The sequence below is a fragment of the Triplophysa dalaica genome, chromosome 8 (assembly GCF_015846415.1).
Source record: "Triplophysa dalaica isolate WHDGS20190420 chromosome 8, ASM1584641v1, whole genome shotgun sequence".
Lineage (NCBI taxonomy): Eukaryota > Metazoa > Chordata > Actinopteri > Cypriniformes > Nemacheilidae > Triplophysa > Triplophysa dalaica.
Window position 1 is genome coordinate 10405411 of NC_079549.1, and position 19468 is coordinate 10424878.

At 38.1% G+C, this 19468-nt stretch overlaps 1 protein-coding gene across 2 annotated transcripts in view; it reads left to right on the top strand.

The window, feature by feature from the left end:
* The first annotated feature begins 253 nt into the window (after nucleotides 1–253).
* Nucleotides 254–19468, top strand: part of man1a2 (mannosidase, alpha, class 1A, member 2) — a 76916-nt gene continuing 57701 nt past the window's right edge. Inside the window, exons 1-2 of one of the 2 annotated variants that reach the window (XM_056754521.1) lie at nucleotides 254–1232; nucleotides 1914–2395. In XM_056754521.1, the coding sequence (XP_056610499.1) occupies nucleotides 2085–2395 (311 nt within the window). In that variant the 5' untranslated portion in view covers nucleotides 254–1232; nucleotides 1914–2084. The remainder of the gene's footprint in view (nucleotides 1233–1913; nucleotides 2396–19468) is intronic. The other variant, XM_056754520.1, reaches the window with a different exon arrangement.

Genomic DNA, 19468 nt, shown 5'->3' on the forward strand with positions numbered 1-19468 from the left:
TTACATAATGCTTTAATACTTGAAAATTGCGTCTGACACCGTGGCTATACCACATTTTGTTAATGATAATGGCTTCTAATGTGTTTCTAATGTTTTTTTCGCGTTGCGTCGGTCCTGTGTAGACACGGTGTTACAGGTAGTTACCTTCATTACAGCTGTTCAATAATTTTTGTATACTTTTGAATATGTATTATTTTTATATGTATATGTATTATTTATATGTGTTTACATTTCGAAAGGTTAAGGTTATTCAACCATGCCATTTCAGTTTATGTTACGTTGCAGAACAAGACTCGTACATGCGCGACGCTCCCTGGCTTTACCAAACGGCCGCTGACTGGATGTCGATGGCCTGAGAGGAGGAGTATCTGTTGCAGTAACAACATCCTGGATATTGGAGCCTGGCGGCGCACACGGCTACAGGAATCGCGGCGAACGAAAATATACAGGAGGCGGTGTTAATCGCGAAGGATTCAGTCTACCGATGCAGGGACATTAACATGAACTTGCCAACTTGTTCTTTCGGGCATTAATTGCGGATTTATGGTCCACGGCGCCGATTTATCCCGAGGCACCGACAAGGTGATGCGGCGGTGGCAGGACGAGATCGGTCCGCTACACGGCTGCCAGCTAAATGCCTTTACTGGAGGAAAAAAGGCGCAGCACACGTCCGGCAGAGGCCGGCGTAATATATTACTAAAATAGCGCATTATGTAGAGGAAATTAACGCTGTCCATAGTGTGTAATTTACAGCCAGTACTTGCGATTAACCAGTTTTTATTTTCGTTATCGTATCGGCTGGTCAGTTTGGCTCTGGATAACGTTAACGTTCGCCGTCTCCGGTTGAGAGACGCTGCCACGGCATTAAGCAGATCGGGCCTGTGCTGAACACAGTCTCCAGGGCATTTCCCGTTTAATGTAACGGAAACTTTTAAGTTTACCTTCAACATAAACGACCGAGCGGAGAGAATACTTCCAGTGCTGTAACATTATCATTTGGCCGATTTCGTTGTGTTTAGGGAGCTTATGTTTCTCATTTGCCCTCTCAAGCTGTTTTTGTATCGATAAATGATCAGTGTGTAGCTAGTTTGAGATAAATAATACCCGACACTGGCGAGGGCGGACTCGCCATTTATCGTGAAGATAACGACTCGACGCATCCCGCCTTGACATCAAGAAGCATTTGCATCAAATCGAGGATCATGGATCAGAATGATAAAAAGACCCGCACGGTATGTGTTCACATTTTCTTTTACTGACACGTTTATCCACATACGTGTGTGAAAACTTAATTTAGAAAGGAGAAGCTCCTGCTGGTTTGCTGTAAGAATTCAAAAACCATTGTACAGGTGTCACATTGTAATGAGAACATAACATGTCTTTCTCATAAAACTACCGCGTCATATCGTGCATATATATCGATGACACAGAAGATTAGTGTTAATACGATATGAATGTACCTAATTCAATGCTTAAATAAACCAGCTGGTTTTCTTTGTTCATGTTTGACTCGGAGGTAACGTTAACGTCACCTGTTTGACATGAATTGCAGAGCACCGCCAGAAGCTAATGGTCCGAGCAAAAACAAAACAACAACAACGCGATTTATTTATTTGATTTTTAACCAATTTAACTAATGTCAGTATTTCTACTAAGATAAACATCCTAGTGAATGATTTCTAAATGTAAACCGTTTTAACTTTATTTAATAACTTATTTATGTGTGTTATTAAACAAAATTCTTGATCATTTAACAAATTAATTTGGATTACTAAACTTCTCCACAATAAAGTTTAGAGCCTTGTCTTATCTACTGCTTAACACAATCGCCATGGAAACTGAATTTCATTTGAGTAGCAAGCTTCTGTTGAACGCCATGACAGTCCATATCTAAAATTGTCCTTTCTTTCCAGTTTTTTTTAGACTAAGAGGAATCTGTTTTTCTGATCTGCAGAGCAACCTAACTTTCTAGGAGACAAACAGATGTTCAGCAGCAACCTCGTGTTCACCACGATGAGATAGTGTGGCAGACGCAAAACCAAAGCCTTGACCCTTATCCCGCCATATTCCAGTCTTATCAAAACATGACCACTCCGGCTCTTTTGCCACTCTCGGGACGTAGGATACCCACCCTCTCGCCAGGTGCCTCCTCATTCCCCCACCATAGAGCCACCTTACGGCTCTCAGAGAAGTTCATACTCCTCCTCATCCTCAGTGCCTTCATCACATTGTGCTTTGGAGCGTTTTTCTTCCTGCCGGACAATTCCAAACACAAGCGGTTTGACTTTGGCTTGGAGGACGTGTTGATACCGCACATCGAGGCGGAGAAGGAGACGAGGCACAGCGGCAGACAAGTAATACACGGTGTGGGGGCGCACGATGAGTATCGACACAGGTGAGTGTCGATAGATGGGCTTATAAGTCTCATCCGTCATGTTTCATTGGTTTGTGTGTGTTTGTATGTGGCAATACATCTTTATGCTCTGAACAAGTGTTAATCTCAAAAGAATCCAAGCTGCTCTCAAATAGTCTCAAATATACTTTTCTGGCCGAGAACACATGACGATGTAGGCAGTGTGAACAGGCTATTCACAGGGTGTCAGTGCTTTTGTCAATGACTCTCTGACCTAAACTGATTCGAAAGGCTTTTTCATACTTTATCTGTGGCACTGAACCTGAACCTGGACTTAAAGCCTAAAATCTTTTATTGTGTTCTTTCTTTTGACCAATTCAAACCGACAATCCTGAAGCTTTACAACTACTTGAAAAAAAACAAAAGTTTCAATGCAGAGAATCAAAATACTTCTACACATACAGTATATAGGCATCCATTTAGTATTATTTAGGAAAATACAGTAAAATTGCCCCGTATTGTATGTTTTACTTACTCCGCGATTTATGATTTTATCCTTTCTATTCTCCACAAGGCAACACAGAGAAAGATATTTGGAAGAATGCATATAACCAAACAAATCTTTCTAGATTGACTACCATAGTAGGAAAAATGACTTAAACAAAAAAGAAGACATTTTGAAGAATGTTGGATAGCTAACAGTTCTGGGACACTTTTGACAACCAATGTATTTTTTCCTACTATGGTTATCTAATGAGGGGCAAAATCTCAAAATATCTTTCTCTATGTTCATCAGAACAAAGAAATGTATACAGATTTGAAACAACTTGAAGGTGAGTAAATGATGACGGAATTTTCAATTTTGGGTGAAGCATCACTTTAAGGATCAAGCAATGGATTAGTGAGGTGCTACTTTCTTACTGTGATTGGGATGATTTATTTCTTCCCAGTTCAAGTAACAAAAATAAAAGATGACTGGAAAAGTGTGGGAACAGTATTGGGGCAAAGAAACAATTGTATGATGTGTGTTGGGAAATGCAGAAATAAAAAACTGTCAGGCTCGCTCAGGCAATCTGTGAAGACCAAGAGCAGGTTAATAGAGTAGTGCAGTGATGGCGGAAGTAAGCGCCGCACTGATTCCCTCAACCAAGAGCCAATGGATTTTTTCCATAGACTTTCGGACGATTGCAAAAAATAAGCTCTGTGATTAACAAAGGTATATGAGGCTATAAACAGAGTCCAATACGGTCGCTCGATATCAATGTCTTTACAACAAAGCCTTCGACAACATTTTCAAAATTTAATAAAAATGTGTTCCCGGGTAATAATTGCTCCATGAATTAATCTCTAATTATGTTTTTGGAGATCACTGTCCATTTTGCATTTTTTGTTAGTTTTTAATGCGTTGTGAAGTTTAATTTCTCTGTCAAAGTATGTATGTAGCAACCGTCGTTTTTAAGACACGATAAAGCTTTAAAAAAATTCACAAGTGGGTTAACTGGTGTGTTTTATGTCATATATAAAACATGAATATATATATAGAGGTTTTGTTCACAAGACTTTAATTTAGAGATTAAACCAAAAACCCATTGGAAAGAAACAATGTCTATGGAACCGGAAGGGCTAATAAGCTAACTCACTTCCGGGTTTTGCACACAAAAATACGTAATTCATGTGGGACCCTATTGCTTTGAGAGCAACAAACCTGCACTTTTTAAGACTTTCTGTGGAAATATTCTGGGAATAACTGAATTTTGTGGATAAATGTATTTTAACAAGGCGAGAATGTGATACAGCGCTGAGAATTCAACACGGTTTTTAGTATCTGAAAGGACTTTGTGAATGACATTTCAATAACTGGGTAAAATTGACACCTGGATAAAACAGCAAAGTCATCCATCTGAAGAGTTGTTGCTTAAAGGGATGGTTCATCCAAAAATGAAAAATCTGTCCTCATTAACTCACCCTTAGGTTGTTCCAAGCCTGTATACATTTATTTGTTTCAATGAACACAGAGAAAGATATGTAGAAGAATGTTAGCAATTTTCAGTTCTGGGACATCATCCACTACAATAGTAGGAAAAACGTATTGTATTTCTTTTTTCTGTTGAACACATAATGAGATATTTTGAAGAATTTAGGAAAACAAAGAGTTCTTGGGAACCTTTGACTAACATTTATAACTTCCTGAACTGAAAATTACTAAGATTCTTCCAAATATATTTCTTTGTGTTTAACGGAACAAAGTAATTTACACAGGTATGACATGACATAAGCATGAGTAAATGATCACAGAATTTTCATTTTTGGAGGAACTATCCCTTTAAAAGCTAGAAACTGTGCCCTGATCTTGAGGGTTATCATCAGGACAATAGTTTTAGCAGCATTTTTGTCCTCTCTATTGGGGTTTAATCACATTTTTGCAATACGTTGATGGCACCATTTGAAATAACTGCTCGTTGTCTGTCTTTCTATGCTCATCATGCTTTCACCGCTTCTGGAAATGACTCTCATTTAGCAAATGCTGACTCTGTCTCAGAAGTATTAGTGTGACTGAATACCGTCCGGAAAATGTTAGGCAGAAAAAAACCCCCACCAAGTTGTGACTAGCTGATGAAATGTTGACTTGTTGATATTTTCAGTTTTATGTCACTGTTGTGGGGTGATGTGACTTCAGGTGAGTCCGTAAGTTTGTGGTGTTAGTGTTTCGCGGCTATTTCTCTCTTACACATACAACATATTGCCATATCAATGTCTTTCGGTTGTCCTTTTTCGTCTGGTTTGAAACCAAAATATTGCCAGATCGGTGCCGTCGTATTCGGCTTTGAAACTACATCCATTTTAAATGCGGATACTGTACCAGTCAGGGTCAGATGATACCCTTAACCAAAATCAACAGAGTGCTGTTTTTCATGCAGACCACAGAGTGGATGATGTAGGGCGCTACAGCTCCCCCTTTTGTTTTTTAGGGAGATGTGCAATAATTGTGGTGATCTGAAATCCCCGCCATGAGGTCAAACCATCGCGATAAGATGATTATTTAATCATCGTGACAGCCCTACTAACTATCATGCATTGTATTCCACGTCATGTATTTCGATAGCTTTATGCAAGAAATTAACCAATGTAGCATAATAAGAAACTCTGACCTCCGCTGGTGCTGTCAACTGTCAATCTCCATCCAGCTTGCATGTGTCCGGTAACAGTCAGGACGTTACTACTTCCAATGTTTTCATTATTCCTCAAAATCACTAGAAAATAGTCTATGGATTTGTTTAAAGGACCCAGTCTTTGGCTGTTTTAGAGGTTTTGATTATGAATTTTGGGTGATTAACAATGGATGTTCATGTTTCTAATTTCAAAACCGCTTTATATTTCACATATTTCAAATCTAAAGTTCATCGTTGTCCCACTTCTAAAAAATGACTGGAACGCTCTGATTGGTAAAGCTGACAAGATCTTTCGTGATTGGCTTCCGCTTCTCAGGCTGTTGTGAAAAATTATAACGAATTTAGGTAAACTAAATGCAGTTAGTTGTTTACCTTTGAAATTATTCTTTCCAGTTTCATTTAGGTCTCTTACTTATCATATGCATGAGACCTGACTTATTTTCACTTGTATATTTAGTATTGCTCTTTAATAAAGAAAAATAATGTATTATTCAGATACTGGATAAATCAATGAAATAATTGGTAGAATGCTCGATTACTAAAATAATCGATAGCTACCGCCCTAACTGTAAGCCAGTTCTCTTGTTTGTTGGTCCTGAAGGGAAAGCTTAGGAAAATGTGGGTGGGGCTAATTTGAATGATGGCCACTATTTTCAGTATGTTGTGTATGTTAGGATATTATTAGCTTTTGACAAGCTTTGTGGATACTTAAGTGTTCTGTGTGGTTTTAGCACATTGCTTTGCAGTTAATAGGGTATTTTAGGGTGTTGTTAGGGTTTTGTTTAGCAGATTCTAAGGTCTTGCATGCAGACCTGGTTCAAGAGTTAACATCTGTGATGTATTCTACACAAGACTGTTTTCACCTAAAAATGGAAAACTTTGTTTGCGTTTTGGCTGTTTATTTACACAACAAGTGTTTTGGGGAATTGAAAACGCAAACCTTTGATAACGGGTTTCTGATTGGTAAAGCTGACCAGGTCTTTTGTGATTGGCTTCTGCTTCTCAGGCTGTTGTGATTGGTCGGTGCCCCTCTCACATGTATTCATTAACTTGATTAAACAAAAGATTAACTTAAATAATGACATCAATGTGTGAAAATTATTTCATGAACAAACAAAAAAATTATGAGAATTAAATGCCAAAGCCATAAAATAGATAATTAATCATCAAAGCCCCAAAACATTATAATCGTGATTTTTTAGACAATTACCCTTTAGCCAACTTTCATAATCATGACATGCCAATATTGTGTTTTCAAGAGACCAATCAGATCTTGCGAGACACATCGAATCTCGTCACACCCCTACTGACGTGAAACTTTTGTTTTTTATCGTGTAAGCGTTTAAATGGATGAATAAAAAAACTCAAGTCACATGATTTTCTTTCAGGTGTATTTACATAAAAATCTGTACAAATCCCTAACCAGAGTTAAAGCAATAATAGTAATGCCATTGAACCTTTTCCAGGAATCTGTCATTTACCAAACCCAGCTGTACCTGTCGGATGAGGTTTCATAAATACATTGGCATTGGAGATGCTCATTTCCCTAACTGAAAACCGACACTCGTTATCCGAACATTAACCGTTAACTGATACGACTTTAATATTAAATAAAAATGCATGCTGCATCTCATTTCGAAGGCGTCCTCTGGAGGACGCCTTCGCATCTGAGGGACGCAGACTTCGAAATGAGACACCGAGTTGATGAATGTCTGTGAAACATTAAAAACAAAAAGATTCAATTAAACATGCAAATAGCAGCATAACAAATAGATCAACAACAGCACCTGCATTCACAAATTATCACATTTTCACAAACCTGCAGCGTTTTGGACAATGGAGTGAAAAATGAAAACAATATAAATCCAAAGGATAAAATTATTATGTTTACAAATTATGACCAGACAAAAACACAGAAGAACCAGCAAAGTTTATTAACGTCAGAAAGTTTTTCCATTAAAAAAATCGCAGGCCTACCTCAATCCGAAGCTTGGCTGGTTTTTATTTAATAAAGTAACATGTTAACGTGTTGTGGGGATTGTCTGGAGCCTGTTGACAATTATACCTGGGGCAAAACACACCGTTTCCGATGGCACGGATTTCCAGGGAATGCAAAGATAATGCCTCGGCAAACGCATTTGATTTGCTTTCCACCTCCCAGTATTAATATCCAAAGAGGGCATAAATGTGTCTTAGCTAAACAAATATAAATCCGATCTGCTATACCCACGCAAATATAAACATTATTTATTACTTATTCCTATTTCACATTCATATTTTTACGTCACGTCTAAAAGATGACAGGGAAACCACGCGTCGTGCTCTTTTCTCCTCCTTTCCAACTTGCACAGGAGGCTGCTGATGCTAAGCATCCATGAGATAAGTTTATTTAAAGGATACATTTATTACTAGTCTCAACCTGAAATTCCCTTGCAGCTCTGCTATTAGCTTTGCTTTGCTGAGCTTCATTTCGCTGCGGTGTAGACACGCCGGGAAGACAGAGAATGTCACAGTGTGTTGTAAGCGTGATCGTCGAGCATCTACATTTAAAACAACAAACTTGAGCTTGAGCAAGGCTGCCAATGACGCACTTTTTTTTGGAGGCGTAAAGCCCTGATAAATGTGGCCTCAACAATCAGATGAATTAAACTTTTCAGTTGCGTCTGCACGCTCTGTGAGTTAACACATATATAGCATATTTTTTTCACCATACAGAAAATTAAAAAACTATTTAATAGTTATTTGAAAACATAGTATTAGATTATTAAAGTTATTAATAAACATTATTAACATTATTAAACTTAAAAAATAAACATACCCTTTGAATCATTTACTGATAGCATTATTCTGTCAAAAATATTACTATTGGTTAACGGCTAAACGGTCAACATGAACATCCCTAATTGACATTCACCTGAAGGTCTTATGCAAAAGAACAGCCGACCTGAGCATTAATCTCCTCCTCAGGCTGTAGTCAAATTCCAGAGACATGGGTAATGGGATCCTGTCTGCCGCTGGACGTGACCACACAGCCAACCACAAAGTTCCCAGCGTTCAGGATAATCATGTGATTCATGTTAACTTGTCATTGTAATGCTGTTTAATGTGATGCCACGTGAATATGCTATATTGTAAATTGGACTGACATTTAAGAGGTAGTTGCATATATTTATTATGTTCAGTATGTGCTCTCATTGCATATTCCTTGTTTCGTTTTTCCCATCAGATAGGCCTTGTCATAAATAGCATGTTATGCCTTTTTCTTTGTCGGATATTAAGGATTTTATTACCCACACAGGAACATACACCAGCACATTTGACAGCGAGTTGATTCCGATGTCTAGTAAAAACACAGTGAAAGGGATAGGATAGGTTAGCAGCGGTTAGCATGTCATGGACTTTTGGGAGAGTATTTTATTAAGTACTTTCATTCATATAGTGTTACATTAGATGAAACATTTATTTACCTCATGTCAGGTGTTAGATTGCCCATTAAACCTATTAAAAAATCTATAAAACCTCAGTTGCCCCCCCACTTGAAAAGAAATTATGTACATATTAGGAATGCACCGATACCAGTATCAGCCCCAAAACGAAGCTCATGTACTCGTACTCTTAACATTGCACCGATACCAAAGACCGATACCTCATGTGACAGAACTGACTGAAATTTGATGTGAAATTTGATTAGACAGTTTGTGATGAGCTATTCTTTTTTTATTAATCTCACTGTGTTGTGAAAATATACAGGCATGGGCATAAATCCCGGGGGGGACGGAGGGGACACGTCCCCCTCCATCCGAGGGTTTCCCCCCCTAAAGTCAATTAAACTCGCATTCTCTATTGTCATACATACACTCACCTAAAGGATTATTAGGAACACCATACTAATACTGTGTTTGACCCCCTTTCGCCTTCAGAACTGCCTTAATTCTATGTGGCAATTATTCAACAAGGTGCTGAAAGCATTCTTTAGAAATGTTGGCCCGTATTGATAGGATAGCATCTTGCAGTTGATAGAGATTTGTGGGATGCACTAAGCTCCCGTTCCACCACATCCCAAAGATGCTCTATTGGGTTGAGATCTGGTGACTGTGGGGGCCATTTTAGTACAGTGAACTCATTGTCATGTTCAAGAAACCAATTTGAAATGATTCGAGCTTTGTGACACGGTGCATTATCCTGCTGGAAGTAGCATTTATAGGATGGGTACCTGGTGGTCATAAAGGGATGGACAGGGTCAGAAACAATGCTCGGGTAGGCCGTGGCATTTAAACAATGCCCAATTGGCATTAAGGGGCCTAAAGTGTGCCAAGAAAACATCCCCCACACCATTACACCACCACCATAATTGCATTAATGAGAAATTGAACAGGTGCTCCTAATAATCCTTTAGGTGAGTGAATATTGATGTTAACCTAAACTAAATGTGTAATTAAAAGAAAATACAAACTCAAAAAATGCGTTTTAAGTTTAGAAACTGTTGAGTTCCCCCTCCCCTGCCTCTAACAATGGTTTGGCCCACTGCCTTCTCCCCGTTCATCTCACCTGCCCATTGCGCAACACATTCAAAATGGGTATGTGGCCTTAGTTCATCAGTGGTTGTTGAACTCCAGTAAGAAGGCTATTTTATTCACTTTAAACGAAGTGATTCTCTTTAATGTATTTGATGCTGATTCATTAATAAATTAGTTGTTGCAAAAAATGCTGATTACCGATGTATTTTTCCATGAATCTTCTATGTTAGCGATTAAAACGTTACTTAGCTAGTTAAAGAACATTAACGACCCACAATTGGCCACCGATCCTGCCATTCAAGTCCCGTGTTACACACAGCCTCGAACATACCGGTTACAATTTTGTGACGTTGGCACTATATCTAACGTCCACTAAAGGGGCACAGCTTTCATTCAGTTGGAATTGTTAACATGTTGTATCATGGGTAGTGTGTTTTTATATTTGTTTCCTGTCTGGAGAAAATGGAGAAAAGCTTTTTTCTTCACTTGTATTACATTATGTGACAGTTCATTTCAGTTATAATATGAATGCAAGTCTGCATGATAAACCTATGAACCTAATGCATATTGTTGCTTTATGTCGTAGTAAATACAATTTTGACTGTATTATTTGTCCCCTTCCAAAAATTCCTCTTGAGAAATTTTATGTGTATTGTCCCCCCTTACTGTTAAATGAGATTTACGCCCATGAGCATCGGTATCGACGAGTACCAGAAAAAAATACATCTGTACTGGTAGTTGCTCTTTGAAAAGTGTTGTACTGTGTTTAAATGTTGACCAAAGTTCTGTGATGATTTGAATGTTTTGCCTCACTGTGTTGCCACTGCTTTATTTTAATTTTTTGTTAAATTTTTCTGCCGATCTCCCACATCGTCCCTGAAGTACCTGTTACCCTAACACCGTGTCTACACCGGACGCGACCGGCGCGCCACCACAAAAGACATTAGAAACGCATCTTGAACCCAATATAATTTTACATTTTGTCCACACTGTCGCGTCCGGTGTAGACACGGTGTAATTCAATGTATGTTTTTGGCTGCTAGCCAAAGTGAAAAGGGCTGAATCATAGCTCCTTTACAATTTTGTTTCTTATCCTCCACAAATATCTTAAATTAAGTTATTTTTTTTGTCCATGCCTTTTGTTTGCTTGCTTGAGGTTGGGAGGCACAATTATTTTTTAAAAACCATTTTAAGAGATACTTAATGCGAAATGCTCTTCGGAAAGACAGTAGAGTAAAATTATTAAACAACGCTATCATGGTTCAATTTGAAAAGAATAGTGGAATCCGTTTGTGTACAAACATGCTTCTTTGAGACATTAAGTCAGTCGCTTCCTCATCCCCAAAAGCTCCATATGTTTTAGCCTAAACTGTAAGTCAGTCTTGATAGATCCCAAGAAGCAGAGTCACTGTTGTTCATGAACATTGAATCATGTTTATTGGTGCTGCTGCCCATCTGCTTTTACTCATGACCAATAGAGCTCATCCTGGCCACAAGCTCTGGTGCCGAACACAAGCTCTCTGTCTGATCCACCTCTGCCCCTGGGGGCACTGTGATCCGCGCCAGTTCGTGTCGTGTTGTTCCTGTCATTGTGACGTGCAGGATCAGTCTATGCACTGGGTTACCTGGGTCTTCTCCCTTGTTGGTTTCTGCCCTGCCAGCTTGGATGAGTATCAGTGACCTTCTTTACATGCGCTTGCACAAAGCACACAGTTTTTTGCAAAAACTTAAATGCAATAAATGCGTATCCTTGAATAATCAACAACTGTGCACAGTAATCATTTTCTGTCATATATTATTCTTAAGATATTTTTTGTCTGGATATGGGTGTATGGACACATAAAACTGATTTAAAATCATATTTACTATGTACAGTTTATAATTTAAGGATAAAATGAAATAAGAGTATGCCTGGCGCTGCGTCATTCAGACTCAATTGGTTTCATTTTATTTTTACATCAGATGGAATGCCAGCAGGCAGTACTTGAACCATCAACTGTTATTTTACCGAGAAAATTGGCTAAAATGTCTAAGTCCATAATGAAGGTCACCATGCAGTGGAAGATTTGCACATAATGAGAAAATTGGGTTTAGTGACGGTATTCGATAAAGGTCAAAATAAATGAGGATAAGCATTAAGAAAATATAATATTCACAATCACAAAATCTCATTAGATTTCTCAATGGAAGGTGAAGTTAGCAAAGCAATTTGCTCCATAATTGTGCCGGAAAGAAACACAGACGTGTTATCTTCGGACAGGATTGAAATTACAATTACATCTGTGAAACACTCATTTACTTAGCCTCTTCGGGGAAAAGTAGTCCTTTGTGGATACGGTGGATACTATGTCCTTCAGGAAAGTCTTACGTTTTTAAATTCGGTTAGAGAATGTCATGGATTCCCTCCTTGATCAGTTTAGAAGAACATGTCACTTTCCTGAGGTCGACCTGTCTAGTTTTTGAAAGATTAGTGGACGTGGCTCATATTGTGTAAGTGTGTCACTGCAGTGGGATGATGAAACAGACACCCTGTGACTCCTGCTAATCGAGTTAGCGCTCGCACCTGCCAACCTGACACAGAGCTCAAGACTTCACTGAAACCAAGCACAAGGCTTGAGCTACAGCAGAACATTTCTGATAAACTTGTCTATTTTTCAATTTCAATGCTTTAGATGTGGTGATACTATTTCAAATTGAATGAACTATATTCTTGATGGTTTGTCAGAGATATGATCAAAGTGAAAAATATAGGACTCTGTGCTGTACTGTGGAATCTACCTGCTGCAAGAAAGACTTAATTTGAAGTGGTCCTCGACTGGCAGTGGTAAAGTTTTTCTGTGCTGTCCTGTGTCAGAATGATTATCGGATCTGTACTCCAAGTGACATGATGGCCTTTTCAGAATCCACCAATTCCTTTTAGATTTTAGAAAAGGCTCAGAGGAAGTGTATTGTTTGAGGGTTTGTGTGAAGTTGTTTCAGAGACGTTGCAGTGTCTTGATCTGTTATGGCACTGGGTTTGTTTGCGATGTATATTCTTATGAGCAAGGACACGGCCAACCAATGCCCAACTGATGTAAGCTTCTCACAAAAAGTACAAAAATGTAATGTTCAGAATTGACAGCCTCACTGTAAAAATATCAGACAGCTAGAATAATTTACAGAATAGAATAAACAGCTAGAATAAATTACAGAAAAATATACCAGCTTTCATTTCTGCTCTGACAGCCGATAGACTGCGATAAACAGTGTGTGTGCGTTAGTATGGTGAGCTTCAAACGTTCCTGATCTTTAAACCAACTTTTAGGACTTCAGCCGGCAAAATTTATCCTGTCTGACTAACGCACGTCAGAGTATGTGTTATGTACAAAGGATGATAGCAGTATTGGTGGCTGTTTAAATGCATGCACGCTTAACAGGGCTGTACACAGTGCGACATTTAACTTTATGTATTTACCAGTGTAGCATGCTTGCGGTACAGTTTGGCAGGTGCATTAAACAGAGCCGCTTGTTTGTGTGAAGTGTGTTTGTCATTGTGCTTGTTTCTGTGTGACGTTGGGGTGCACTACTATTTTGCAAGTGAAACTTGTTGTCCGGCTGCTATAAGTCCATTAACTAGATGCGGACTTGTGGACACTGAATCCTGTTATTTAAACACGCCATCTGACTGGTCTGTGTGTCTTAGTGAATGAACTGCATGTATATGTCCGCGTCTGCGCTGTATGAGGACATGGACACATGAACTTCATCTCCAGAGTTGCTCTGAGAGTTTTTTTTTCAGAACATTCTACCGAGTGAAGCTATCAAATACACTTAAAAATAAACGTCTTCCAACGACCTTTCAAAATGTAATTCTGGTTAACTACAGTAGTTTTAAGTGGACAAATATATAACTATTTTATATTAAAACATGAAAACTAATTTAGGTGAACTAAATGCACAAGCAAAAGCTGAAATTAGTTGTTTACCTTTGAAATTAGTATTTTTATTTATGTCTCTTTCTTATGTACTTGTATTGTATTGCATTTTGAATGTAATATGGCAATGGAATGTACTAAAGGGTTTTAACCCTTTATACCCTGATAATAATGTATGCAGTTTCTGCAATAAATATGGAAATTTTTCTAAAAAACGGAAACAAATTAGTTTTTCATTTTAAGACACCTGTCTTATTTTCTCTTGTATATTAAGAGTTGCTCTTCAATAAAGAAAAAGAACGTATTATCTAAATACTTAAAAATCAATGAAATAATTGGTAGATTTCTAGATTACTAAAATAATCGAAAACTTAAAGCCCTAATTGTAACATTACTGCTAGAAAAAGTGCAAAAACATTAGTCTTATCTAAATATAGACTTCATATTTCTAAATCAGGGTTTTTCATGATTCAAAATGAGGTGTAGGTGGTGTTGTCCTTATCTTGTACACACACGCACGTGTAGACCTACCATACCTTTATGGGGCTTAACCAAACCATTTAACATATTAAAATGTAATTTTTTTATGAAAATAACAATTATTAAGTTGTATGAAAAATATATTTTATTAAAGTATACAGAAATGTTTTTTTAAATCAGCTGGAGCATTTTATCCAGTTCAACCTACTTCAAAGCCCACAGAAGCCAACTAAATTAACCAGTCTTACTAAATTTGCAAAGCTCATTCCTGCGTTCTCTTGTGATTAATTGTGCTTTGAATGATTCACAGATTTTTTTTAAATATTCGTTAATAACAGGAAAGTTTAAGCAGTTTAAAGGAATCGGTTCAAAGGAGTCATTTGTTTGCGAGTTATATTGTAACGCTGATTCAAAAAGCCAACTGCACAGCTTAAAACATTATTCAATTATGTATGCCACGTTAATTTAAGTAACCTTTTAAGAAATTGAACGTACTTGCATGCAAAACAAACAATATTCACTTGAAAAGCCCTATAGGCTCTGGGATCAGTAGGAAATGCTGCTCGATCTAAAAGCAGTGCGAGTCTGAGTATCTTATACCGCGCATTTAAAAAGCAACACCTGTCAAACATGAACATTATAAATATACTTTATTATCATGAAAATACATGAGGCGGCTTGAGGAACAGTGATAAAAACATCTCCTGAACTACGTGTTATGGACTTCTTCTGCAGTACATATTTGGAGTTTCTGCAAATGTATTTAGTGTCAATTTGTAAAGATTATCGTACATTTAAATACATTTATTAATTTAGCAGACACTAAACAGTTACAAATGACAGTCTGTTAACAGAATACACTGAGTATTTTTTGTGAAGACACCTGACATAATTTTGGTGATAGTCTGAGGCGGCACAAAATTTGATTGAAGCGGCTGCCTTGAACTTCCCTGTAAATACTTTTCAAACTTTGCACAAAAATGCCCTGTATCGTCAGCACCATAGTTTGATCAAAATCAAAAGAGGGGCCACATAAAAATTGACGGCCCGCATTTGGCCTTTCAGACACCAATCAATAAGCCCTGCAGTAAGGGTAAGTGATGGTGTGGTCTTTACTAACCTACTTTTTGATCTTGAACAGGCCGACATCTACTTTTGTGATAAAATATCTGTGAGAATCCCCTACACGATTGTCCATCCCCATGTGGCAGTCTCAAATCAAAAAGGACCCGAAGAAAAAACATGGAACTCAGAAGAAGGATTTGTTTTTAAGAAGAGACATGAAAAATGTAGGAAGAAATAAAGAGAGGCTTCGCATTCCTCAAGTGCTGCCCACTTTAACTTAGTAGTCAGACCTGTACGCATCATTTGATACCGGGAGGCTGCTATTCCCCAGAGAAGCTTCAGGCTGAGAATGATATAGAGAGAACCCGCCACACAGCATTGTGTCTTTGAACTCTCAAAGGCAAGATGGAGAGAAACGGAAAAGAGGGGGAGGTGGAGGAATATGGCTCTTCTTAAGCTATGTATTGAAAATATGAGTTGCTGACCTTATTACTTCTCATCTCTGTGAAATAGGCCAGCAGCCACGTGGCTCTTCAGGTATAGGTGGGATTCGATTCAAAATGAGCTCTGTTCTCAAGGGGTTTGTGTGTGTGTGTGTGTGTGTGTGTGTGCACTGTACAAGCAGGTAAACATTTGTGAGCACAGTGGATCTGTACTGTGTTCCATGGTAACTAAGACCACATGTTATCGGCTGTTTTATCAAGGGATGAGTTGAAGGGATAGTTCACATAATTATAAACATTTTGTTATTCATCCTGATAATGTTCAAAACTATTTTTTATGCTTGCCTCTGTGGAACACAAAAGAAGATATTTTGAGAAATGTGTATTATAATGGCAGTGAAAGGGGACAGTGTTTTTTGGTTACCAACTTCAAAAACTATTTTGTGTTCTGAAAAAGAAAGTCCTTTTTGGGGGTGAACTATCCCTTTAAGATGATCCTCTTTTTGATAACATAATTAAAAACCTTGGTTTTCCTTGATGCAGATTTCTGTGTTTCCTTTGCTCTTTATCTCTAACTGTCTCTCTGTATGTGAGCAAGGCAGAAAATGACTCCTGATCAAAATTAATGATGGGTCTCAGGAATAGGGCTGCCTGACACAGATTGGGTCTCTGAGGCATTCAGAATTAATTTGTTGTACTCAGATGAGAACCTGTTTTACACTCGGTTATCCACACGCTAGAGATGAAAGCTTGGAAAGTGATCCTGGACTTCTGAATGGGGTATATGCACATGGGACGATGACGTACTTCCGCAAAAATCTCAGCCAGCTAGGTTATTTCCGCTCTTTGTAAGAAAACATTCAAATTTCTGCGAACCGACAGCACTACGGGTGAGCATTGTTAGGTGCCTCTGTGATCATGCCTCTAGTAGGGATGGGCATTTAATGCAAAAATAATATTCGAAGATCGATGAGAACTATTCGAAGATTATCCGAAATTCGCACCCCTCCCCCACATGGATGCATTTACAGAATTACACACACACATAAACGGAGAGAGAGGGACCATTTAAGCTTTAATTCCGTGACGACACACTGCTTTATTTATTATGGAATAGGCAATCTTACATCAAGCTATACATTAAGATAACGCGCCGAAACATTAATATATTAGCAACCAAATGACGGCACTTATTAACAGTTCATCGATCAGCATCAACCGCTCATAACGCTAGGACATTTCCTTGTATAATAGGAGCATGCACATTTATACCAACTAAAAAAGAGCAGTGTGATTAATCAAGGAAAATATAATAAAGCCATAAAGATTTTAGACCAGATTTAAAATGTGTTAAAACATATTAACCGAATGACGGCATTTATTAACAGTCCGGAACGATTTCAGGAATTAACAGCTCAAAAGGCTTTCATTTCTATTGTCATGAAAATGTTTCTCCAGTCTGGTACTGATAATTTTTCTAGACGGAACAGTAGACTCGGGCTGTACAAACTCCATAAGATTTTTAAAGCCCTCTCCTTCGACAAATCCGATCGGAAGCATACTCTTAGCGATCATTTTGTAATTAAAGCGGTTATTTGCTCCGCCCGTCTGGCATCCAGATTAGTTGGACTGACCATAAAATAGCAACTGATTGCTGACCTGTGGATGGACCTGCTGGGTGCTTCGCCCTCAAATGATTGTGCATCGTAGTTATTGATCCATGATAAACCAGCTTTGCATTGCAGAGTTTGCACTGCACTTTATTCTGATTCATTTTATTAAAGGACCCCCACACAGAACTCATTTTTGACACCGTCTTAATTTATCGTATCCGTTATGCCACGCGGGTCTACAGTGTGCGTAACTTCGTTAACAATTGTTGTGAGAAAATGTTTTCCTCTATTGTCTCTTGATTGACAGTCTTTAGGTTTAAGGTGCGTCGTTATTGGCAGCGCCTCCCTTTGGTTACATGAACACGTTACGGGTGAAAACACGGCGATTTTTCGAAGATCGCACACACTATTCGAAATTCTATAATAAAAAAACAAATCGAATATTCGAAATTCGTGACTCCCTAGCCTCTAGTAAGTGCAAAAGTTCACTTTGCTTTATTTCATATTTGTTGATGTACCTTGAAGCGAATAGCATCCTGAAGTGAAACGCCATTGTTACATATGGTGCCAGATGTAACAGCCTGGCTGAGATTTTAGCGAAATTAATCTTTGATGCTTGTTATCTAAAAATTATTTAGATTATGAGACTTTAGCCTGGGTTTTCATAGGGTCACAAATGTTTACATGCTGATCAATAATGCTAATGCTAAATTTGTAGATACAATTTTTATGGTTCATAAATAATCACAAATCTGGTGGAAAGGTTGGAGAAATATAGCAAACAGTAAATAGAATGACAGATACACATACTTTAAAATTGCCGCATTTTGTTTACCCTTGTGTGTCCATTTACCTCCTCAGCATTTTGTTTACTGTTGTGTGTCTGTTTTCCTGCTCTGCTTGTCTGCACAACTGTTGTTAAAACAAGCATGTGTCTTCTGAGCGGAAAGATATATCTTTTATATCCTCTAAAGATATTAGAGGATATATCGGCAAAAGATCAATTGTAGTGTGGAGTGATTCTCCGTTGTTTAGCGAGACTCAATTTAAACAACCCGAAATAGTCAAATGTTTTAAATGGTTTATTAGGCTATGTCTGTTGGCGGGCCGGATCCGGTTCTTTGTTTCGTGTCTTCCGGACCGTGGTCCACCAATTGATAATGACTGATATAGTGCAATGCTAAGATTTCACTCAGGTGTCAGCAAAGATTTCATGACGGCGTAGCTGGGGTAGGTGGATGATTGTGTTAGTTTGTGTTAAGTTTAAACACACAAAACTGATTGATGGAAGCTGAGATATCTAAACACCTGCTCATGGTGGGTGTAATAAGATTAATGCTTGATTGTCTTGTCACACTTCCAAGTTCGGTTGAATTTCTTAGTCTTCTGTTACTATGGCAGTGGAATGTTATGTCTATTATCCAACACCAATGTTATTTCAGCAATTACAATTAGGGGTGGGAACCGTCTTGTCCCTCACGATTTGATTCAGAATGATTCACATTTGCGCTCCAAGTCAGACTAGTGTTGGAACTGAGTGCCCAGTAAAGCAATTCTTATTAATGTATTCTGCTGTCCGGCATAAAACATAAGTACATAATAGTAATAAAACGCGACTCATTATTGATGTTTGTTAAACGACAGTCATTTCCGTGAATTGCCACATCGTATGACAAAATCATTAAACATATAAATTAAAAGTGTGTTTATTTTTTTTCTCCAATATTTGCATATGTATTAGTCCCGTGCAGAGCACCCAGCTCGTCCGTCTGGCTAACAAACTGCATATTTATTGGAATATGTTCATGTTAAGTCTAAACAGTGACAGGTTTTGGGAAACGCTATTCACTTTAATGTCTAGCTTTCGTTATCCCTCGATGTGTACCAATGGGAACCGGAATGTGTTCACGTGA